The following is a 25,144-nucleotide window of genomic DNA, read 5'->3' as shown; positions in this document are numbered from 1 at the left end:
CCTTGGCCCAAATCCAAGCCAAGATCACTCGTCACAACTGCCTTCCTTTCATTTCTTATTTTACAGTGCTACTCTACCCACTTTTCCATCTCTCCCACTTCTCCAAAAGGTCAAATATCTCTGAATGCTAAGCTCCCAGTTTTCATCTCCTTATAAACATGTTTCTCTAGTGGCTATGAGATCATATTCATTTACACTGATTTGTACCATCAGTTCATCATTATTACCAATGTTTTGTGTCTTAAGATACACAAGCCTTTAAGTTTGTTCTATTGTTGAATTTCCCTGCGTGTTTATAATTCATTGGTGCAATATGGCATTCAAACACTGTTACCAGGAAATAAATGAAAGGCACAATCAGCCCCATCAGTAACCAAAATCCTACTTTCTCCTTTACCTTTGATTTACTATGCAACTGAACCTGCTCCACCTCCCCCAAATATTTAGTTTAAAGTTCTATCTACAGCTAGGTGATTCGCTAAATCTCTAAACCTGCATGATTCACAATCCCGACCACTTGGAACAGCTCCTTTCTCCCACAGTACTATTGTCAATGTATCATCAATTCAAATGTGTTTCTTCCATACCAAACTGTGAGCCACAACATGTTTGATTTAGCACATGGACAGCTAAAATACATTTGATGAAATTACACATTCAAGCTGGTGAGCAAATTAGACTCCATGAAACAAAAGGGACAGTATCACCAGGATAACAAAATTAGCTGAGTGATAGGAAGCTATTGTGGTAAATGGACGCTTTTCCAATGGGAGGAAGGTATGTAAGACAGTGTTCTCCAACACTCACTATCCTTTCACTTTTTGATACATTAATGATCAATACTTGGTTACACAAGGCACATTTTCCAACATGTGAATGTGACAATACTTGAAAGCACGTGAATTGTGATAAACTTCAAAAGATACGGACAGGTTGATGGAGAGGGCAGAAAATTAGTGGGTGACATTTAATACAAGTGCATGCTTCAATTTGGTAGGATGAACAAGGACAGGCTATATAAAGTACAGGAAACAATCCTAGATGGGATGTGCTAGAGAGAGGAGAACCTTGCAAGTGCGTACGTAAACTAATGTGATATACCAGGTTGAGAAAACATAAAAGATCTTGAGTATTATAAACAGGGACAGAGTATGAAAGTAAGGAAGTTATCATAAACATGCAGAAATCATTGTTTTGACCTCAACTGGGGTATTGCCCTGGCCACAATACTTTCAGAAGGGTGTAAAGGGACTACAGAGGGCACAGTAAAGATTTGGAAGAATGGTTCCAAAGACGAGGAACTTTAACTATGCTCACGGATATATAAACATTGAGCTGTTCTACTAATTGAGGTGAGATTCGATTGAGGTGTTCAATATTAGAAATCTAGACAGAGTACATAGGGATAAACTATACCCATTGGTAGAAGGATTAAGAATCTGACGCAGCTTCGTAGAAAGTTAGATAAATACCTGAAACCATCTGCAGAGATGCAGAGAAAAGCAGGGAAAATGGGACAGTGTGAACTGTTCTTGCCGAGAGCCAGAATAGATAACACACCAAATGGATCCCTTCTGTGTTATAACCATTCTGTTATCCTTTATCTTGCGGTCATTGGGGAAAAGGAATTAACTATTATAGGCCTCAGATTTAAAACTACTGACAAAAATGTTCAGATTCTTTTAAACCACTGTATATAAAAATTCTTTCAATTAGATTCAACATCACTTTGAAAATCTGGGATGAGTTTGACTCTTCAATGTTTAATCAAAGACTCTCTCTGGTCAATTGTATTGAATAAATGAACACTGATACATTTTTAAAAAGGCAAACTACTGGCAGAGGTTATTGATGGTCACTTGCAATACTTACCATGCTATCTATAGGTGGTAGATGGAAATGTCTACTCAATGTAAACACTGAAACCAATACGACTGGCAATTCCCAGGTTGGGTTCTGTATAAAAAATTCTTTAACCCGTGGCTGCCCGACTGGCCTACAGACAAAAGGAGGGAAAGTAAAACAAGGAACTTGAAGTCAGTTTCTGGGTCTGACATACACCAACAAAATGAGTAATGGAACTAAATACACAAACTATTAATTCATTACCTGCTGTACAACAGTGATAACACTTCACAATTATTTAACTGCCTGGGAGAAGAAAAAGATTTTATTGTATACAGTAGTTTTGTGGGTACAGTGACAACATTCAAAAGTAGCGTGGATAAGAACATGAATGAGAAACATTTGGAGCGGTATGGGCCAAACATAAGCAAATGGGATGAATTTAGTCTGGGATTATGGTCTTGGGACATTTAGGTGGTCATGAAAGACAACCTACTCATTCAAGTCATTGGATACAGAACAATATCAAGGGACAGATCAACTTGGCAGTAAAGTGGCAAATGGGGTTCTGCAATCAAGAGGAGTACAAAGTGATGCATATAGAGAGTTAGTAAACAAGGCCTGGGACCACATAGTAAATGTAAGGACGAAGTTGAGGAACCACTGGAGGAAGTTGGAGTACTTGTCCACATATCCTTAAAAATAACAGGGTTGGTAGAAAACATAATTGAAAATGCATAAGATGATATTTGCCTTTATTAGCCAAATCTTAGACTATAAGAACATGAAGGGTAGCAAAATTTTGGCAAAGATCTGTAGCTCAGGTTGTGGGTGAAGTTGTTGATTTGCTCGCTGAGCTGGCTTGCTCTCATTCCGGCATTTCGTCACCATGCTAGGTGACATCAGTGAGGCATGCGATGAAGCGATGTTATTCTACTCCATTAGAATTTATACTGTTTGGTCCATTATGGTGAGTAGTGTCATTTCCAGTTTTGATCTGTATGGATTTTTATATGGGGTCCAATTCTAAGTGTTTGTTGAGTGCATTATGGGCAGAGGACCATGCCACTAGGGATTTCTATGTGTGTCTATTTGGTTGGCTACAATGGTTACGTTGTCCCAGTTAAACTGATGGCCTTCATTGTCTGAGTGTACCGATATTAAGGAGAGTTCATCATGCCGTTTTGCTGATAGGTGATGTTCATGCATTCTGATGGCTAGTTTCCTTCCTGTCTGTCCCATGTAATGTTTGTGGCAGCCGTTGCATGGTATTTTGTAAACCACGTTGGTTCTGCATGTTATGGGAATGGGGTCTTTAATCCTTGTAAGTGTTTGTTGTAGAGTGGCTGTGGGCTTGTTGGCTACCATGATTCCTACTGGTCTTAGGAGTCTTGCAAGTTCTGATATGTTCCTGATGTATGGCAGTGTGGCCAGTGTTAGGGTGTACTGTATCCTCCTGTTGTCTGTTTAGTAGACATCTGAGGATGAAGTTACGGGGATCAGTTTATAGTGAGGATTTTGTATAGGTACTCTTCCTCTTTCTTGCATGGTTCTAGGGTGTTGCAGTGTCCCCTGGCCCATTTTAGTAGCATCCTAATGCTGCTTCATTTGCCGGCATTGGGGTGATTGCTGTGGTTTACAAAATACCACGCAATGGCTGCCACAAACATTACATCAGACAGACAGGAAGGAAACTAGCCATCAGAATACATGAACACCAACTAGCAGCAAAAGGGCGTGATAAACTCTTCTTAATATCTGTACGCTCAGACAATGAAGGCCAGTTTAAGGTAACCACAAATCAGATACACGGAAATTCTTAGAGGAATGTTTCTCCATCCATAATGCAATCAACAAACCACAGAATTAGACCCCATATACAAATTAAAACTGGAAACGATACTACTCACCATAACGGACCAAACAGTATAAATTCCAAGCGGAGTAGAATAAAATCTCTTCATCAGTGGTTCCACTGACGATGTCACCTAGCTGGTGACAAAACGTCTGAAGAACAAGCCAGCTCAGCGAGCAAATTAACAACCTCACATGGAGGCTGTGCTGGAATTATATAAAAAAGGCCAGTTTGGCCACAGCTGGAGTATTGCAAATAGTCTTAGCTGCCAAATTACAAGAAGGATACGCGACTGCAATAGAGGGGCAATACAGTAGGTTTACAAAGACATTTCCGAGAATGGATAATTTTAGCTGTGGAAAGGGAGTGGAGGGGGAAAGGAGACTGGAAATATTCCACAGGCCTAGAAGCCTCCATGGAGAGAACGTTACTAAATCAATCAATCTCCTTTCACTAGAACTTGAACCCAAAACTGAAAGTAGAAAACGCATAAGGCATTCGTTGCTGAAGCTATCCCATTTTCATTCTGTTGACAAAATTAAAATCATGCAAGATCTAATATAGGCAGATGATTTGCTTCACTAAGTTCCCAAACAGGCGAGTAAAGTTGAAAACTGTCTCAAAATTGTTCCTGCTTAATTGCTCAAAAGGTTTTGGATTAGGCATATAAATTAAATTTAACCATGCTTCAGTGTTTCAAACAGTCTTTTTGAAAAAAATCTTAGCTGTTAGAAACTGCAGATAAAACAGCAGGATAATGTTTTACAATTCTGACAGCATAGACATGGGTTGTAAATGTTTAAAACTAAATACTGCATTTCATATATTCAGGATGTCCCTAAGCACTTCTGAAGTGTAATCATTACTGTCCTATAGGTAAATGTAGAATCCAATTTTTGCACAAACAGCATTGAGATTAATGAGCAGATGATCCATTTAAGGTGCTGCATTTGGGATAAACATCAGAGAGGGGAAATTATGATTTAATGTGTTTTTTTTATTGGCTTGTCTGTACTGGAGTAAATGTCTAGATTTTGCTAGATTTGGTATTTCGCAGGTTAACTGCACACATCACTTTTTCTTCAAAAGTTCCAAAACATAAAAGATCATTTAAGTTCACAGGGTCATTCTGAAGTTATAATTAGTTAAATGTGTTGCAACGTTGCTGTATGGAAACCACAGGCACTGTTGATAACCCCTAGGAGTTAGTTGCTGGATTTTTCTTTTACATTCACTAGCAAGATTTTATACCACTGGTAAGAGATATTCTTCTTCACAAATAGCCCTAGGAATGTCAATCTACAATGAAGATTAGCCAGCCATTGTTCTACAAGCAGATCCCAAACTGATCTGTTTGTGATGTGCATCTCAGTGGTTGGGCATCCTCAATCCTCAAAACATTAAAACTAGGTCATTTGACCCATTGAGTATGCTCCGCCATTCAATAAGATCATGTTATTCTGTTGTAGCCTTAACTCAGTTTTCTTTGCCGTCCTCAACACTCTAGACTCACTTATAGATCAAAATTCTAAAGGAATTAGGCCAGGAGTTAAGTAGGGAATGGCAGAATGCACAGTACTAACGAGCAGGTTATTCTTTTGAGTGCCCTTTGGTTGAAAGTTTGAGGACGCTCTCCAGCATTTTACTGATGACCAAGAGTGACCGAGGGTGGCTGGGTTGGATTGGTCCTGCATTTTGTGGACAGGACACAACTGTGCAATTTTCGACATTCCCAAGTTGATACCAGTTTTATAATGGTACTTGGCTAGTTCTGGAGCTCAGTTATTCATTACTTTGGCGAGAATGCCATTCGGTCTCACAGCCTTTGCAATATCCACTGTCTTCAGTCATTGTAGATATCATGTAGAGGGAAAAGAATTGGCTGATAACCAACATCCGAGATGAAGAGAAGGCAGAGTTGGAGCATCTACTTAGTATTTCTGAACAAAGATGTTTGCAAAAGATACGGCTAAGGTATTTGCATTGGTAGTTCTGCAATAAATCGAGAACAGGGATATTTGTGGAACCTCCACTTTCTATTAGCTGCTTTGTTGTCCACCATCCACATGGATGTGAAATGACAGCTGAACTTATATCTGATCCAGTTGTAGGATCATTTATCCATACCCATTACATGCTGCTTGCCACACAAGTAATGTTGCATTGCAACTTCCCTATTGGCACCTCATTTGAGGGGAATAGCACATCATGGACACTTAGTTTTGAGTTGCTAGATCTATTCAAAGTTATCCAGCATGGTCAGTAATGGTGTTAGAGCCACCCTTGGTCATGGCCATTAAAGTCCTGGTGTATAATGTGCAGTCTTGCCACCCTCAGTGCTAGCTGTTAAATATTGCAGAATACAGATTCAAGGTGGCCCCGTGGAAGTGTAGATGGTAATTAGTAGGTGGCTTCCTGGCCTGCGTTTGATAGAACACCATGAGACTTCATGGGGCCTACAGTCTGTGTTACGAATTCCCAGGCCATGGCCACAGCTAGGAGATTGAAAGAGATAATTCCATGAGGGTGACTCTGTCAGGTCATTCCTGAAGTAGCCTGTGGGGCGGCTCCCACACATTTTGGCAGAAGTCTCTAGATGTTGGCATGAAAAAATTTGAGGGTTGACATTATTAATATTAATATTTATTATTAATATTTCATTGAATATCCATTGAAAGGATTGTGAAACTTGGGTCATTTGGAGCAATGAGGCAGTAGCAGGACTTGGTTTTTTCAAGCACCTCCGGAAGGACAATGTAGAACACTTATTTATAAAGGCAAATATTAGAAGTCACATGATTTAAGCTAACTGCTTGGACATTTTTTTTGAAGGCACATCATAAAAGAACTACTTGAAGTTACTAGAAGTCACATGTCTGAGTTTCTGTCAGGTGTGTGACAGATTGCTTGGGTTCAACTGGGGTATAGCACAAGGAGGAGATAAGACCACCAGTTCAGTCTCTGCTACCTTCTTGAGAAGCACTTTCAAGAATTCAGTTTCAGAAAATCACAGGTAGCTAGTCTCCCAGAAGAAGGCTTCCCCTTCAACCTCTCTGAACAAACTGTCACTGGCTTCTTCACATGCAATCATCTGTGATTACTAACTTGTAGACATGTAGAAACATTTCAGACTGAAGAACTCTGGAAAATTTTGTATCTTATCCTTTTATAAAAATATAGCAATAATTTGCAGCCAGTGTGCTCTGTACCCCCACCCATTCCAACACATCTCCCTCTGAATTGACTGCACTCTGTGCTCACAGATCCAATCCTGACTTCGCGCTCAAGTTTGCTAACAAGGAGGGAGGTGCAGTTGTCTGGTGTACTGATCACATGTTGCTGAGCTGAGCACCATCTCTCAGACACATAATTTTCTCCCCCCCTGGACCACAATCCCCACCATTGAACACCAGGTCATTGTCACAATGGTCATTAATCTCAATTCATCCGGCAAGATTCCACCACTACCTCCAAGTTCAGTCTCCCAAACCTCACTTCTCCCTTCTTCCCAAAATCCACAAACTGGACCCATTATTTCTGCCTGTTTCTTATTCAGAAAATTGATCCCTTTCTACAAATATTCTCCCTTTGTCCACTCCCTTTCCACTTACATCCATGATTCTTCCAATGCCTTGCATTAGTTTCAGAATTTCCAGTTCACAAACTCCAGGCACCACCTCTTCGACATGGATGTGCAATGCCTTTACACATCCATCACCCATAAGGGTGGTCTCAAGACTCTCTGCTTCTTCCTTGACAAAGGCCTGAACTAACCTAATCCATGACAATCCCCTCTGCCCGGCCAAGCTGATCCCTCGTCAAGTCCTCCCGCTTCCTTCAGGTGAAAATTATACCCGTTTCTTTGTGCAGCACATGGTACATTTGTTTTTCCAGTTCTGCTTCGGCCCCCACCCACAACTCTTTCTCCAGTGCAAAGACATCAATGCTGTTTCCCTCTCTCATCCAGAATTGGAAAACTATCAATTATGTTTCCAATTTCCACCATGTTCTCAACTTCATCTGGTCCAGCTCTCACCAGCCTAGGCTCCAGACACCCCTTCCAAGTGAAGCAGTGGTTTATCGGCACTTCACAATCTAGTTCAATGTATTTTCTGCTCACAATGTGGTCTGCTCTACATTAGGGAAATGAAGCAGAGTCTGGGCGACTGCTTTGCTGAACGCCTACATTCAGCCTGTAAAAAAATGATCTTGAGCTTCCTGTTGCCTGACGCTTCAGCATCTCCACGATCCCTGGCCAGTGTGTCAGGCTTGCTGCAGTGCTCCAGTGAAACTCTCACAAGCTGGAAGAATAGCATCTAATTTTTCACTTGGGAACCTTACTGCCTTCAGGGCTTGATATTAAGTTCAACAATTTTCAGGCTTGAGCATCTTCTCCCATGTCCTTACCCTAACTACCACACACCAGGCCTTGTTATCACATGGCTGCTACCACAAACAACCCACTGCTCCTACTGAGAGATAACATAAACTGCTGATGCTGGAGTCTAAGACAACAGTGAGGAGCTGGAGGAACACAGCAGGCCAGGCAGCAGAGCAGGAAAGCTGACGTTGAGTCAAGACCTTCTGAAGGGTCCTGACCTGAAACGTCAGCTTTCCTGCTCCTCTGCTACTGCCTGGCCTGCTGTGTTCCTCCAGCTACATACTGTATTCATCCCCAACTATTGTTTATTCCTACTCCCACCCATCCCTACCATATATACCAGCCTTTCCCCAGCGACAATCAGCACTGAAGGGTCACTGGACCAGAAGTATTAATTCTGCTTTCTCTCCACTAACGTTGCTAGATCTGCTGAGTTTTTCCAACAATCTGTTTGTGTTTCCAATTTCCAGCAAGCAGAGTTATTAGTTTTTTTTAAAAAAAATATTTTTCACGGGTTAGTTCCTGAAGGGAAAGTTGTCTAATTTTTCTTAAAGTTTTGTGTCACATGTACATGTGGGGGTTTCATATTTCAAACTGTGTATCAATCAGACATCATTTTTGTCACATAGCTACTTTGTTATATTAAAGAGACTGTTGTTTATTAAAGAAACCTGGTTAATAGATCTTATTTTGAACCGAATAAAGCATATAAAATGGCAACTGGGTAAAACACTTGGAATTTATATTGTGACCAGTGCAGTGATGAAATCAAAGCAAGATAGTTCTCATGCCTCAATGGTATAGCATACTAGAAACCAAGCCCCTCCAGACACACTCAAAGTTATAGATTTTATCAGAATTCCCCAAGTTAGACTCAGTATGACAGAAAGCACAGACCAAGCACTTTACGAATAAAATAGATTCCAACTACAGATAAACAATCATGAACAATTGACAGATAACTCCAGTAGTTATAACTAAAATTCTTAAACCCCTTATAAAACTCCCACTTACAGACAGACAGACAGACCAAAAAGTTATGCAATGATGGCGAGGTAATTAAGGATGCCCTCAACTGCATTTCTTCCATTTCCTGCACATCTGCCCTCAAACCTCCAACCCCCAACAGCAATTGGATAGACTTCCTTTTGTCCTCACTTAATACCCCATCAACCTCCGGATCCAATGCACCATCCTCCAACATTTCTGCCACCTCCAATCAGACCCCACCACCAAAGAGATATTTCCTTCTCCACACCTATTCACTTTCCACAGGAACTGTTCATTCCATGATTCCCTTGTCAGCTCTACTCTCCCGAATTCCTCCATCACGCCAATAACTTTCCCTGCAACCACAAGACATGCAATGCCTGCCCCCTCACCTCCCTTCTCACCTCTGTCCAAGGCCCAAAACAATTTTTCCAGATCCAGCAAACAGCAGAGATTCACCTGCACATCATTCAAATTTATCTATTGCAAATGCTGCTCCCAATGTGGTCTCCTCTATGTCAGGGAGACCAAATACAGATTTGGGGACCGGTTAACAGAGCATCTGCGCTCAGCACCCAACAGCCAACTCCTCCTTCCAGCTGCCATCCATTTTAATTCCCCCTCCCATTCACACTCCCTGACAACGTGTCCATTCTTGGCCTCCTCCACTGTCAGAGTAAGGTCACATGTAAACCAAAGGAACAAAATATGATATTTTGCCTCAGGTACTTACAGCCCAATGGCATTAACATTGGCTTCAACTCTTTCAAAATCCCTCCATCCCCAGCTTTATCCCAAGCCCAGCCCTAACCTGACCTGACCTAACCTGTCTATCTTCCTACTCACCTATCCACTCTACCCCTCCCAATGTCCCATCACAATAGCTCACTACCTACATTCCTCTATCACCACCCCACCTACTCCACTTGTTTCTTGGCTCCTCTCCCCCTCCCCAGCCCTGACAAAGGGTGTCGCCCCGAAACATTGGCTCACCTGCTCCTCAGATACAGTCTGACCTGACGTGCTTTTTCAGCCTCATACCTTTAGACTTAGACTCATAATGCAACCAGTTCCTCAATTTATGGGAGGTGTCTGACATCGATGAAAAATTTACAAAACTGATGAGGAAAAATACGAGATAACAAGGTGTAGAGCTGGATGAACACAGCAGGCCAAGCAGTGTTAGAGGAGCAGGAAGGCTGACGTTTCGGGCCTTGACCCCTCTTTAAAAATGAATGAGGGTCTAGGCCCAAAACATCAGCCTTCCTGCTCCTCTAACACTGCTTGGCCTGCTGTGTTCATCCAGCTCTACACCTTGTTATCGCAGATTCTCCAGCGTTTGCAGTTCCTACTACATTTTGTATTTTGGAAAAAAGAATACAGGTATGGACTATTTTCTAAATGGTGAGAAAATTCGCAAATCAAACGTGCAAAGGGATCCGGGAGTGTTGGTCCAGGATTCTCTAAAGGTTAACTTGCAGGTAGAGTCCGTAATAAGAAAGCAAATGTAATGTTGTCGTATATCTCAAGAGGGTTGGAATATAAAAGCAGCGACATGCTTCTGAGGCTTTATAAGGCTCTAGTTAGGCCCCATTTAGAATACTGTGTCCAGTTTTGGGCCCCACACCTCAGGAAGGACATACTAGCCCTGGAGCGTGTCCAGCGGAGATTCACTTGGATGATCCCTGGAATGGTAGGTTCAGCGAATGATGAACGGCTAAGGATCCTGGAATTGTACTCATTAGAGTTTAGAAGGTTGAGGGGAGATCTAATAGAAACTTACAAGATAATGTATGGTTTAGAAGGGGTGGACGCTAGGAAGTTGTTTCCGTTAGGCGGGGAGACTAGGACCCGTGGGCACAGCCTTAAAATTAGAAGGGGTAAATTTAAAACTGAAATATGAGACAACATTTCTTCAGCCAGAGAGTGGTGGGCTTGTGGAATTCATTGCCACAGAGTGCAGTGGAGGCCGGGACGTTGGATGCCTTCAAGGCAGAGATCGACAAATTCTTGATCTCAAAAGGAATCAAGGGCTACGGGAGAGTGCAGGGAAGTGGTGTTGAAATGCCCATCAGCCATGATTTAAATGGCGGAATGGACTTGATGGGCCAAATGGCCTTACTTCCACTCCAATGTCTTATGGTCTTATCCCAGGAAAAATAAAAGCCTTTTCTTCAGGCTTTAGATGACAAAGACAAATTCTCTTTTTCCAAAGGTTCAAAGGGTTCTCACTATCTTGTTTACACTCTCAGTTGAGACTCAATCACATAGCTGCTTGCAGGTCGAAGCCTTTGTCATTGATCTGTGGATCAATGACTAGTTGTTAGTGAGCCACTTGCTGTCAGCTAATCTCATTTAGTACTCCTCACTGGCTCCAGTTCGTCTGCAAGTAAACTTCTCCCACTGGTTGTAAAGGTAAACAGCATCCACAATGAGTGCCAGTTGCCTGCTGTTTAAAAAAAAAGCATAGCAATCCCTTCCACGATTCTTGGGAAAAGCACTCTTTAAAAAAATCATTTTGGTCAACAATCAAAAATACAAAGAAAAGCGATACCATCTTCTCAGAGCTCTTTCCCAAGCTTGGTCATAAAAATATTAAGAGAACACTCCAGATAAGAGTGATGCAATGTACACTTACGGGAGAAACTGCTGATTTTTTAACTCAAACACAATAAGTATCAAAACAGAATTCTGCAAACTAGTTTGGAAGTGTAAATACTTGCTTACAAGGTAATATACTGTAATTGCAGAACTGAAAAGTAAAACAAGGCAGCAACTAATGCATTCAAGTAAAACATTTTTTAAAAAATTAGATTGACAATAACCAACAACCAGTCCTGGTCTCCCCACAGAGATGTGACAGTCAAGGCGGCACAACAACACCTCTTCTTCATCAGGCAGCTCAGGAAATTTGGCATGGCCAAAAAAGGTCCCTCACGAAATTTCTACAGATGCACCCTTGAAAGCATACTGTCCGCGTGCATTACACCTGGTACAGCAGTTGCTCTGTCCAGGATTGTAAGAATCTACAGGTGGTGGTCTGGTCTCTGCACATTATCATGGAAGCCAACCTTCTGCCCACGGACTCTATTTACAAGGCTCACTGTCGCAGAAAGGCTGCCAAGATCAAAGAGCCATCATCACACCCTGGTAACGACTTCCTACAGCCTCTTTCATCAAGAAGATACAGAAGCCTGAACACATGCACAAGCAGGTCCATGAATAGCTTCATTCCAACTGTTGTCAGATTGTCGAATGGACTCGAGCCTCAAATAATGTAACCTGCAACGTAACTTGAGGCGTATAAGTCTTTTTGATCTGTACATCCTTCACTTGCTGTGATCTGCCTGTACCACTAAAAGCTTTTCATTGTATTTCAGTACGTGACGATCAATGTAAATCAAGCTATATGAAAAGTAGCTGAACAAGTGAAGCAGAACAATTAGTGCATTCTAGGATTGAGTTTTGAAAGCATAATACATTAAATCCAACTTAATTTTAAAGAAAAAGCTGATTGTTTGCAATCTAGATCAAGGATGAAGGGGGACTTATCAATATGGTGTTAGCGCCTACAAGGCTATAGTAATGTCATTAAAACAGAACATAAAACAGAAGATGCACGTCCAAGTTTTGCCATTCTTCCACTGCCCTTCTACAGTTCAGAAAAAAACTGCCCTGAAACAACCGAACTGATACTTCTAAATTAACATATGGATGTTGATGGTCTCTCACCTATGCCATTTTTCGATTTAATCACAACATTAGATAAATTAACATTATCTATTAATTACTCAGAATGATTATGAAAATTGAATTACTGATGCTTTAAATCTGGAGGGATTTATCCATCTAGAATTGACTTCCACAATGTAATGTCTTGAACAGAACCTCAAACATTGCAAAAACAAATTAGCCAAATCTGAGACTGAAAAGATGTTCACTGGTGTCATTGAAAACTTGAACAGAGGTTGATTTTCTAAATCACTACAATATAATTCTTTGTCTTTCCTCACAAAAACTTAATACGAAATGTATTCCCTTAAATACAGTACCAATGAGGCCTCCTGACATCAGTAGTATTGTCAGGTAACTGAGACACCCTCGCTATCCTGCCTCAAAGTCACTGAAACAAATTCTGTTGATTTTGACATTACTGCTTGTGGAACTTGCTGCATGCAAATTGGCTGCTACAATTCCTACATTAAAACAATAACTTGATTTGCTATAATGCACTTAGCAAGTCATTAAAATGGAATATAACAATGAGAGGTTATATATAAACAGATGCTCACTCTTTCTCTTAGACTGCCACTACATAATACTGAAAAAATGATTTTATATTAAATCCAACTAAGCCAATCAATATACTGATAAATGCAAACTATGATGGTAACATTCATCATTTACAATGTTGTACACTGCTGACTGTATATGACTATAATCAACTATATTTCACATCACTTAAAGATATACCAAACAGCATCTACTTGACATCTTCTAACATACATTAGGGAAGGCATTGTAGCTATTAATAAAAACACTTACTGTAAACCAAAATCCAACAGTTGAGGTTTAAAATGTAACGTGCTTGTACAAGGCCCATTTGCAGAGCTGAAAAATAAGACAATGAAAATAAGTAAATCTTTCAATGATGCATGGTACAATCTGACATGTCCTAGATGCTAAACATGTGAAACAACATTTAACCAGTGTAATCTAAGGTCAATGTGTTGCTAAAATTGTGAATTATTCTTGGCATAATGCACATTAAATAAAAGTACCCTTATAAATATGCTAAATATGTACAAAGACTCAATTTGACAAAGAAGCATACTAAAACTGTACAGGTTAATTTTTGCATTCGCATTTCCCCTTGGAAAAAATTAGCAAAAAATATGCATAAATTGAGACAACAAAGTGTGGAGCTGGATGAACAGAGCAAACCAAGCAGCATCTTAGGAGCACAAAAAGTGACGTTTTGGGCCTAGACCCTTCATCATCCCTTTCTGATGAAGGGTCTAGACCTGAAACATCAACTTTTGTGCTCCCAAGATGCTGCTTGGCCTGCTGTGTTCATCCAGATCCACACTTTGTTACCTTGGATTCTCCAGTATCTGCAATTCCCATTATCTCAGTATGCAAAAGTTAGTAATTTTAAACTAATAATCAGCATAGTTGCTTGATGGCACAACTTTCAATATTATCAAATACAACAGGACAACTGAGAAAATCAAGCTGTTGCCTCAATAAAGCTATGATTTATTTTAAAATTGATTCTAATCCTGAATTACATCATTAACTTCTGCAAAACAACAGCTGTTTGCAATTGTATTTTGATATCAGCAGTCAATTTTAGAGGACAGTAATAAATGATACCAATATACATTGCTGCTGTGTTTCAATGCTCTTTTAATATTTTTACAAGCTCCAGGAACTTATGTAAAGGTTTACTTGCATCTAATCTGTCAGTGGTTACCATTCAACTAAACGTTTCACTGCACAGAAGGAGAGCATTGATCTGTGGGAGGTATTCTGCAAGTGACTAACCTGAGTAGATCTCACACTTCTTGACTGGAGGCACAGTATTTAGTGCATCATGTGAAATTATCAGCTTAGCAATATTTTCCTCATAATGCATTCTGCAAAGCTTACTGCATCCATGTATCTAATCTGTAGAATGGAGTCACTGCACACTTAGATGTTTAACAATGAATGTTAACAGTCCCCCATCATTTATATGCGAGAATCGTTAGTTTTACAAGTAAAACAGGTTGAAAAGCATGGACAATTGTATATGATTTCGGAACGAGATAAATGACGATATTGCGTAATATGCATCAAATATTTTTTAGAAAAGGAAATTTCCAACAGCTAAGGCAGCCTGTGGTTAACTTGCTCAAACCCTCGTGTTACAGTTATCAACGCCTACGAAGAAATGTTATTTTCGAAAGCCTTTAAAAAATACTTTTCATTTTAAGGTTTACCAACAGATGTCCCTCTGAAACAAACCACTAAATATGCTGAAAATTGAACAGCCAAGGTGTCAGATCTAACATCAGCATTTTAAATGTTGCTTTTTTTGGAGTTTCTGATTATGTGATATAACATTTTGGTTTACATAACAATTTTAATGCTATATTAACAATTTTTCATCTGCCAAAGTTACTATAAATTTCTTATTACAATGTCCTGCAACTCCTCAACATCCAGCAAATGCAGTATGTGCAAGCCAACAAGTACTTTCAGAAATCCTAAATTTAGCAGTGTCAATGCATGAACACATTTTTCACTACTCTTGGAGAGTGTTGTATCGATGTGTAGTAAGCACACTTTGTGCAACATCCAAGTGCAATTAAAAGGCTAAATATATATAACTTTAATAGAAATTATGGGCTTGTTATGCATAAATATTTTTGGCAAACTTTTTACTTAGCAGAAATATGTGCAATTGTCTTTCAAATTGCGCTGCAAACAGAAATTAAACCTATTTAGGTATACATTATCGTACCCAAGTATCCAAATCTATACAAAACTATGTCATGTATACATATTATACTTTACTAGCACATTCCGCTATCCAACATGTATGGAGAATTTTTGGGGGGGGGGGAGAGATACCAGTTACATGAGAACTACACCAGTATTTTTTGACTACAAAACCTTTAAATTTACTCACTGGGTTCTAGAAACTCAGCATTTCATCAGGGTTATCAACAGACTGGTATTTGCATCTTGAGCAGCTGCCAATGTCAACGGCTGAGGGGTGGGGATTTTCGCCTAGTAAGCCTTTTGAATTTTTTTTTAAAACATCTGCCTGCTTGCATGTTTTCCTTCTAATGCAAAAATTGAGAATGTGAAGGTGAGCGTGCTTTAGAGAGTTTGCGCAATAAAGCAGTTTCACTATTCAACAAGTTTCAAGACATTTTCAAATAGCTTGGCAGCAATCCACATCAAAACTCCTTCAACGTGCTCCCTCGTCATCACTTTCCACCTCTTGAAAATTAGGTTTGCCATGATTCAAAACACTGGCTATGACTGCATCCGTATAGAACAGAATCGAACAAATCAACATCCAGCAAGTTTATCTCTAGAAATGTTTTCCATTGGATTTACAGCATTAGCACAGTCAACCAATTACATGACTTCTTCATGCACAGTTCTAATTGGTTTGTTTCTTCACACACAAAATCCTTCAAAAGTTACTTCCCCATCAGACAATTCTTCGTCAAATATGACAAAGAAGCCACTGGTTTCACCAGCATCTTCATGGAGTTTTATTCTTCACCTGGTTCCACAAACACACCACATTAAAATGGCATCTTCCATAGAGTACCTGGACTAAAATTCATGAAATTGTCACGCATGGTTTGTCAGCTTTCTGATGATACAACATTTGAAAATATTTTACCAATTTCGAATCACACCCTGATCAAGCTTGACACACTGGGGGAGGAGGGAACACATTAATTGTTGCCTGATTGCATGACAATATGGGTGCTTGGGTACTGAGCAACAGGGAATTTACTATACAATCTCACATTATGCTGTACATACAAAACATTAAATCTTTAGCAACTGGGGTCTCATGGAAGAGATAGGAAAAGAGAAAGTCATTACCCAGAACTTCCACAGGATTGTACAGTGACTCCTGCTGCAACATGAGTGATAATGGGCATCACCTTCAGCAATAACTAGGCTTGACAGAAACGCCTTTCAGAATTAAACAGCTCACTATCAAAGTGAAAGTGATGAAATGCAAAACCAGACAGACAATCTGTATCGGCGAGGTAATTTGATGTATGTCAACAAACTACAGAAATCACATAAATTTATAGTGGATGGAATAACCGCTTGGCAATTTCGAACAGCAGTCACGTTCAGTCTCACAGGCCTCATGCCAGTAACCCGAGAATACCCTAATGCTCATGTTCCTGTCCAAAGCCCTTCACAGAGTTTTGGAATCAGCTTCCACGACCTTTTAAGATAGAATGTTCCAGATCCTGACAAGGTCAGACATCAGATGACACCAGGTTACAGTCCAAAGGGTTTATTTGAAAGCACAACCTTTGAGCCTCACTCACCTGTTGGGAGAGAGGCTCCAAAAGTTTGCGTTTTCAAATAAACCCATTGGACTACAACCTGGTGTCATCTAATTTCTGACCTTGCCCACTCCAGACCAACATTGGTACCTCCACACCAGGTTCTGACAACACAGAGCAAAGAATTGGAATCACTCCTTTGGATCTTTCTCCAAACAAACTTTCTGAATCTATGCCCTCTGGTTACTAAGTCATTCACCGGATAAGAGCAGCTTCACATCTTCTCAACCCACTTAGGCCTTCTCCACTCCAATGAAATCAGGCCACATCTATATGGCACCACCCATCTGAAACCCAAAGAACGTTGGCCAGAGCGAGCATTTTATTTGTTAGATAAGGGCTGTATTGATAAGACTTTATACTCATGGAGGCAGGGAACCCTTTTAAAGCATGGAGGATTGATCCTTCTCCTGCTGGTGCCAGAAGGAAAGTTCAAAAAAAGAACTTAACAAAAGCACCTATTTGGCCCCTCCCTTGGCCACTTCTGCATCAGATTATTGATCAAAATAGTCAGACCCAAATGATTAGGATCATAATCAGCTTGTGGTACACTAATGCACTGGGCTACATAATAACAAAGATTCAGAGAGCACAATGCAATGACTGAAATTCTCCAAAAAAAAATTCTGCAGTCAGCTCCTGGAAATATTCAGCAAGGTTAAAAAAGGGACTCGTTGAGAGATAAATGAGAAAGAAACCTGACAGACAAGACAATGGATTGCATAACAGTATTTCCAGGACAAACAGGTCACTCGATCCAACTGGTACATGCTAATGATTACACTCCATACAAGCCTCATCCTTCCCTTAACTCCAATGTTTTCTTTCTTTCTTTCTCGCTCCATGTGTTTCCTTAGTTTTTCTTCAAATGCATTCTTGATGGTCACCTTGGCCGAGCCTCAATGTGGCATGTTCCATATTGTGCTCGCCCCATAAGTGAAAACCTTTACTCTGTTCCTATTCTAATGATCTCAGAAAAGCTCCTCTATGCTTGATGCTCTTCATAGTCCTATTCAACTTTAGTACTAGTATTTTCTATTCCTAGATCCCTCTTTTTCTAGGCCATTTAGACATTCCATTTTCCAAGGACCAGATGTCCTCCTATTTAAAGGACTACAACTTCCCACCTCTGGTGATCAAAAATGCCCTCAACTGCATCTCTTTGTACTTCTGCGCTCAGATCACCCCTCTCCCCAACAAAAATAAAGACACAATCCTCCTGGCCCTCTCTTACCACCCGACCAACCTCTGCATCGAGTGTACCATTCTCCGCCACCTACAATCCCTCCCTACCTTTATCTGCCTTTCGTAGGGGCCACTCATTCAGTGAGTCCCTCATTAACGTCAACCACCCCACTAACCCCACCACATCCAGCACCTCTTCCTGCAACTACAGGAAATACTACACCTCTCTCCCCATTTCCATTCAAGGCAAAAAACAAACATTTCATATCAGACAGGGGTTCACCTGCACATCCGTCGACTTGGTCCATTATATCCATGGCTCCCGATGTGGCCCCATCTATAATGATGAGACCCAGCATATACTCAGGGACCATTTCGCAGAGCATTGGCGCTCTGTACACTAAAAACGACAACACCTTCCAATTGCTAACCATTTTAACTCCTCCTTCATGAGTGACACGCCCATCCGGAACCTCCTCTGGTGCCACACTGATGCCACATGCAAACTGGAGGAGGAGCAAGACCTCATATCTCTCGGGAGCCGACAGGCTGATGTCCTAAACATGAAATTCACCAGTTTTAAAATCTCCCCACCCCCTGCCTGATGCCATGTTCAACCCTCCCCCTCATCGCCGCTTCCTCAACCTGACATATTCTTCTCTATTTAACTGACCCACCCTTCCCACCAACTAATCCCCACTACACCCTACCTGCATCCAACCTATTACGACGCCACCCATCCTCCCTCCCACCTCCTTGACCCAACAACGTGTCCATTTTCACTCCCATCTATCCATCCGACCCATTCCACTGACCAATACCCACCACTCCCAACCTGCATTCACCTATCACCATCCCACGAACCCTCAAGCCCCACCCCTCCTCACTCTATTTCCCAGCTTCCTGTCCCCCCTCCATTTCTGAAGGGTCCCAATCCGAAACATCAACTTTCTTTATCCTGTAATGCTGCCTGGCCAGACGTGTTCTTCCGGCTCAACATTGTGTTGTCTGACTCCAGCATCTGCAGTTCTTGCTATCTGACCTCTTTATTCTTAGGAGAATCTCATTGTGAGGCTTTAATAGATCCTCTCATTTAGACTGAAGTTCATTTAGAAATTACAGGCCCATTTTGTAACCTTATTACTGTCTTCCTGTATTTTGGTGACCTTCTCCGTAATACCTACAGCGTCTGATTTGGCATAGACTGCAAATGTTGAAATTATACTCAGATTCCAGCCTCTAAATTATTTAATAAACAGGAAACAAGATTGAGCCCTTCCCCAGCCTCTTAATATGCGCAGATGCAGATCTGGATTGGATGCTTTTAACCTTCTCTAAGTTTGATTAATCTCTTACCTCCAGATTTGATCTTAAAATCTTCTAGAATCATAGAATAGAATCAGAAACCCTACAGTATGGAAACAGGCCCTTTGGTCCAACAAGACCATACCAAACCTTCAGAGCATCCCACCCAGACCCATCACCCTGTAACGGACCTAATCTATACATCCCTAGACACTATGGGCAATTTAGGATGGGCAGTTTACCTAACTTGCACATCTTTGGATTGTGGGAGGAAACCCGCACAGACAAAAGGAGACTATACAAACTCCACACACACAGTCGCCAGAGGCTGGATTCAAACCTAAGTCCCTAACCACTGAGCCACCGTGCCACCCCGCTGACACTGTCATGGATAGATGCACTTGAATCATAAAAACCCTGTAGTGTGGAAACAAGCCATTCAGCCCAACAAGTCCACACCGACTCTCAGAGAATCCCACCCAGACCTATCCCCCTAAGCTACACATCCCTGAATACACTTATGGGCAATTCAGCATGGCCAATCCACCTAACCTGCACATCTTTAGACCGTGGGAGAAAGCCAGAGCACCCGGAGGAACCCCACACAGACACGGGGAGAATGTGCAAACTCCACACAGACAGTCACCAGAGGATGGAATTGAACCTGGGTCCCTGGTGCTGTGATTTATGATTCGTTTAATCATTGTAAAACTTCTGAATAGATGGAAGCAAATAAAGCACAAATTCCTCAAGTATCAAAACAAAAGGAGTGTTTCTGCAACTGATTGTTCTTGCTCAAATATAGAAAATAAAAGAAATAGTTTTAGATTACCCAAAGGGAAGAGGGATGAACAGTTGTTAGGACGTGAAATGTTAAAATAGTGTCGGAAGGAGACTCCATGGTAGTTTTCAATAGGGAAGTGCATTAATATCTTGAGACAAACCCTAAAAGAAATAGGGAAAGGGACAGGAAATGGATGTTGAGATAACAAGGTGTAGAACTGGATGAACACAGCAGGCCAAGCAGGATCTTAGGAGCAGGAAAGCTGACGTTTCAGGCCAAGACCCTTCATCAGAAATGGATGTTTTCCAGATTGTTGTTGTAGCAGTCACACATTGAATGGCATTCTTCTTTGCGATACAGGTTCCAGTTAGGAAAGAACTTCTTACTGACTACAGACTCTCCCAAATCCTCTAGAGTACTTTCAGATCACAACTGTATTACCCTTTCACACTGTACTGTTCGTTACTATTAATGGCAATCAAATAAAATCTAAATTCCAAATTAAAAAAGATAGTTACTTCAGGAGTTTCTGCAGATTTGCACAACTTTCAATACTTTTTAGCTCAGTTGTTTGAAAGTCGATACCAGTCATCTATCAGGCATAACGGCCAGATAATACATCTGTACGAAGGGTTCCATTCAAGTGACATGATCAATAATATACGCTCCAACCATCCATCAAACTTGACAAAATGTTGCAAGTTCAAAACCACTAGGCTTACTGTTTGCTGGAGAGTCTTGCTGCAACAAGTGCGAATTGAATCTACATTGGCCCACTTCGCACTAAGCTGTAGGACTTCATTTCTGTAGGATACCCACATGTGCCCAAGCTATGCCTGCCTCTTCGCAGGATATGTGGAACAGTCCCTCTTCTGCTGCTACACTGGCACTACCCTCCACTTCTTCATCTGTTAGATCGATAACTATATCTGCACTGCATCATACTCACCATCTACAATCTGACCTGACAACCAAAGATATACTTCCCTCCCCACCCCTAACTGCCTTTCATAGAGACCAATCTCAGACTCATCTGCTCCACACTCCCCACTAACACCACCACCTTTCCCTGCAACCACAGGAAGTGCTATATCTGCCCTTACATGTCCATTCAAGGCACAAAAAAAACCTTCCACACTAGACAGGAGTTCACCTGGACATCTGTGAATGTGATCTGTTGCTCCCAATGTGGTCTCACCAATGTAGAGGAGGCCAAGCGGAGGCTCAGAAAACACTCCTGTACAGGGCCTGCACTGTTCGTGACAAATGACATCTTCCAGTCGTGAACTATTACAACTCCCCCTTCCCACTCCCTCGGTGACATGTCCATCCTGGTCATCCTCTAGTGTCACAATGATGCCGCCTACAAACTGGAAGGGCAGCACCTCATTTCTGCCTCGGGAGTCGACAACCCAATGGTCTCAATGTGGATTTTACCAGTTTCAACATCCCCCAGCCTCATCCCATGTCCAACCATCCCTCTCATCCCCACCTCCTTGACCTGACATAACCTGTCCATCTTCTCTCCCACCTATCCACCCCTCCCACCTCACTGACCAATCCCCACCACTCCCTACCCACACTCACCTATCACAATCTCACCTACCTTCACCAGCCCCACCCCTCCTCTCTCTAGGTATTTCTGAGCTCCCTCCCACCGTTTCTGAAGAAGGGTCCCAAACTGAAACATCAACTTTCCTGCTCCTCTGATGTTGCCTGGTATGCTGTGTTGCTCCAGCTTCCACACTGTGTTGTCTCTGACTCCAGCATCTACAGTTCTTACTAGCTCTGGACTTCATTCATGTCAGCTGCTTTAAATGCCCCATTGGCAGATATCATTTACATTAAACGATTGAATGTAGGCCATGCATGCTTTGAGAAAATTTTCCAGTTTCAGTTTTTTTTTAATAACTCACTTGATTTTAACTAATGCATTTTGGCAAAGTATAATTTAACATTGATGATTATATCTCTTGCAAAATTACATTCAGATTCTCTTCCCATTATCTTGCACTTCTGTTTGCATCTTATGCTCATGAGCACATGATCACATCATAGGAATGTATATAGTATGAGACAATAATTAGAATAGCAACTACGCAATAGACTCAGTTTAAACATAAACGTGTCACTATAAAGGGCACAAAAACAGAGCTGGTTAAAGTGAACTGAAAAATTAGGTCAGAAGATATTCAGTGGCAGGCTTGTAAGGAACTATTTTAGAATACTCAAGTACATTCCAGTACAAAAGAAATACACCAAGGAAATAGCGCATCATCCATGGCTAAGCAAGGAGGTTAAAACGACCATGGCATCAAATTGAAACCAACATGCCATTCATCTCTCTGGCATTGGAAAATAGAAGATTGCTGTTCTTGGGACAGAATATACCGAATGGCTAAAATATTAACAAAGGCAAAAAGAGTACAAGGGAAAGCTACTAATATAAAACCAGGGAAAAAAGGTAAAACGCATGTTGGTTCTTCATATTGTAGTTCTGAGGAACTATTAACAGAAAACAAGACGACGGCATTTAAATTGAACAAATAACCTTGTTTGCTTCCATTCTAGGTTATACAAATATTTCCTACAAATAATTGAGAATCAGGAGGTGAGGGGGTGAAATTTACAGCAAGTATATTCACCACAAAAGAATATTGAGAAAGTTGTTAGAACTAAATGGCACCAAATTCCAGATCTTGATGGATCTCCTTCTACGGTGATAGAAGAAATGGCTCCTGAAGTAGTAAATGAATTGGTTTTAGTTTTACAATATTCCTTGGCCTCTACAAAGTTCGTGTTAGGCTGAGAAAATAGTGAACACAACTCCTCTTTTCAAAAAGGGTGGGAGATAGAAAGCAGGAAACTACAGGCTAGTAGTTTAATATCTGTCACAGGGAAAGCACTGGAATCTATTATTCAGTAGGATACAGCACAGCATTTAGAAAATGTTTGTGTAAACAAGTACACTCATCTGGTTGTAAGAAAGAGAACCCACATTCAACTAACATACTGCAGTTCTTTGAATACATAATGAACAACCTGGAGAGAAGGAAACCCAATGGATATGCTGTATTTCAATTTCCAGAAGGCATCTGACAAGGTGCCACAACAAAGTTCATTATGCAAATGAAGAGCTCATAATGGGAGGGGTGACAATAGTATGGATGGAGAATGTTGAGCTAACAGGAGAAAAAACATAGGCACATCTAAATCTTTTTCAGATTGGCAAGATGTGACAGGTGGAATGCCAGCGATCAGGCCGGACCTCAGCTATTTATAATCTAAATAAATGATGTGAATGAAGGGACATTAAGAATGGCTACTAAAATTGCTGGTGGCACTGAGATTGATAGGAAATAAGTTGTGAAGAGGACATAAGGAGTCTGCAAAGTCATATAGGTAGGCTGAGTGAGTGGGCAAAATACTGACAGACGGAAATACAATGTAGGGAAATGTGTACTCATTCACTTCAGCAGGAAGAAGAGGAAAAACAGCAGATCAGTGGCTGCAGAATGAGGTCAGAGCAATCTGGGCGTCTTGGTACATGAATCACAATTTCAATGCAGGTACATTAAGTGATTAGGATGCCAAATGGAACATTTATATTACATTATTTTTGCAATGAATGACAAAGTAGGGCTGTTTTGCCACAGTTGGACAGAACACAGACAACTTCTGGAGTGCTATGGATAGCTTTGCTCTCGTTGGGATGAGTGATTACCTTCAGAGGAAAGACTGGAAGTTTGAATTTATACCAATTGGAGCTTAGAAGAATGAGATCATCTTACTGACACACACAAGATACTGAGAAAACTTGACAGAGTGAACACTGAAAGAATTTTTCCAGTGTGGGTGACTGCACTCGTCCCTCTCTAATGAAAGAGCCGCACTACAGGTCTGGTAGGACTACGGCGAGGTTACTCCCTTTTATGAAATAGATCTGTATTTTTATGTTAAATTATAGCCTTTATAACCCACTGACTTTAGATTCCAAGGGAGGGGATGCTGCACCCACCAACAGCACTATCAGGTTGAAGCTTTTGGGAGCATGGCTCAGTATGTGAATCAAGAGTCGGGGTGGGGTGGGGGGGGGGGGTGAAATTAATGCTGAGTTGAGGGCAAGAAAATCATGATCAGCAAAATCCTTCCCATCTTTATCGTTCCCACCTTAAGAAACAGTTCTGGAGAAACGCAGCAGGTCTGGCAGCATCTGTGGAAAAAGAAGCAGCTAATGTTGGAGTCTAGTATGAATCTTCAAAAGAGTTTATTTGATTTGGGATAGCTGGCTAAGGTCAATTGGGTAAAGAGGTCTGAAGGTAAACTGACAGTGCAAAAATATCTTGCAACTACATTCTACTGAAAACAAGAACTCAACAAGCAAGACCCATCTGTGCCTTCAACAGGAAATTATTGGATAAAGCAGAGATTTCTAATGTTGTAAAGAACAACAATTATTTCAGTAATGTATGTCTTTTTGTTTTGTGTGGAGAGCAAATATGATAATTAGGGGTGTTTTGGAAATGAGCTGGTTTGTGGAAAAATAGAGTAAACTAGCTAGAAATATAAAGCATGTTGTAAAAGCTTTTACAAATCTATAACATGATGTGGAGGTGCTCTTGGACTGGGTAGGCAAAGTCAGAAGTCACATAATACCAAGTTATAGTCCCAGAGACAGTAGGAACTGCAGATGCTGCAGA

The 25,144-nt window shown here is 41.0% G+C and overlaps 1 protein-coding gene across 2 annotated transcripts in view; it reads right to left on the bottom strand.

Moving 5' to 3' along the window:
• tmem131l (transmembrane 131 like) overlaps positions 1-25,144 on the bottom strand; it is a 158,504-nt gene that overhangs the window by 97,357 nt on the left and 36,003 nt on the right. For both annotated transcript variants that reach the window (XM_059645409.1, XM_059645410.1), the window contains exons 4-5: positions 13,617-13,682; positions 1,873-1,996 (exon numbers count right to left, since the gene is read on the bottom strand). In XM_059645409.1, coding sequence (XP_059501392.1) covers positions 1,873-1,996; positions 13,617-13,682 — 190 coding nt within the window. The remainder of the gene's footprint in view (positions 1-1,872; positions 1,997-13,616; positions 13,683-25,144) is intronic.

The sequence above is a fragment of the Stegostoma tigrinum genome, chromosome 1 (assembly GCF_030684315.1).
Source record: "Stegostoma tigrinum isolate sSteTig4 chromosome 1, sSteTig4.hap1, whole genome shotgun sequence".
NCBI lineage: Eukaryota > Metazoa > Chordata > Chondrichthyes > Orectolobiformes > Stegostomatidae > Stegostoma > Stegostoma tigrinum.
This window is presented reverse-complemented; position numbering and strand designations above follow the sequence as displayed.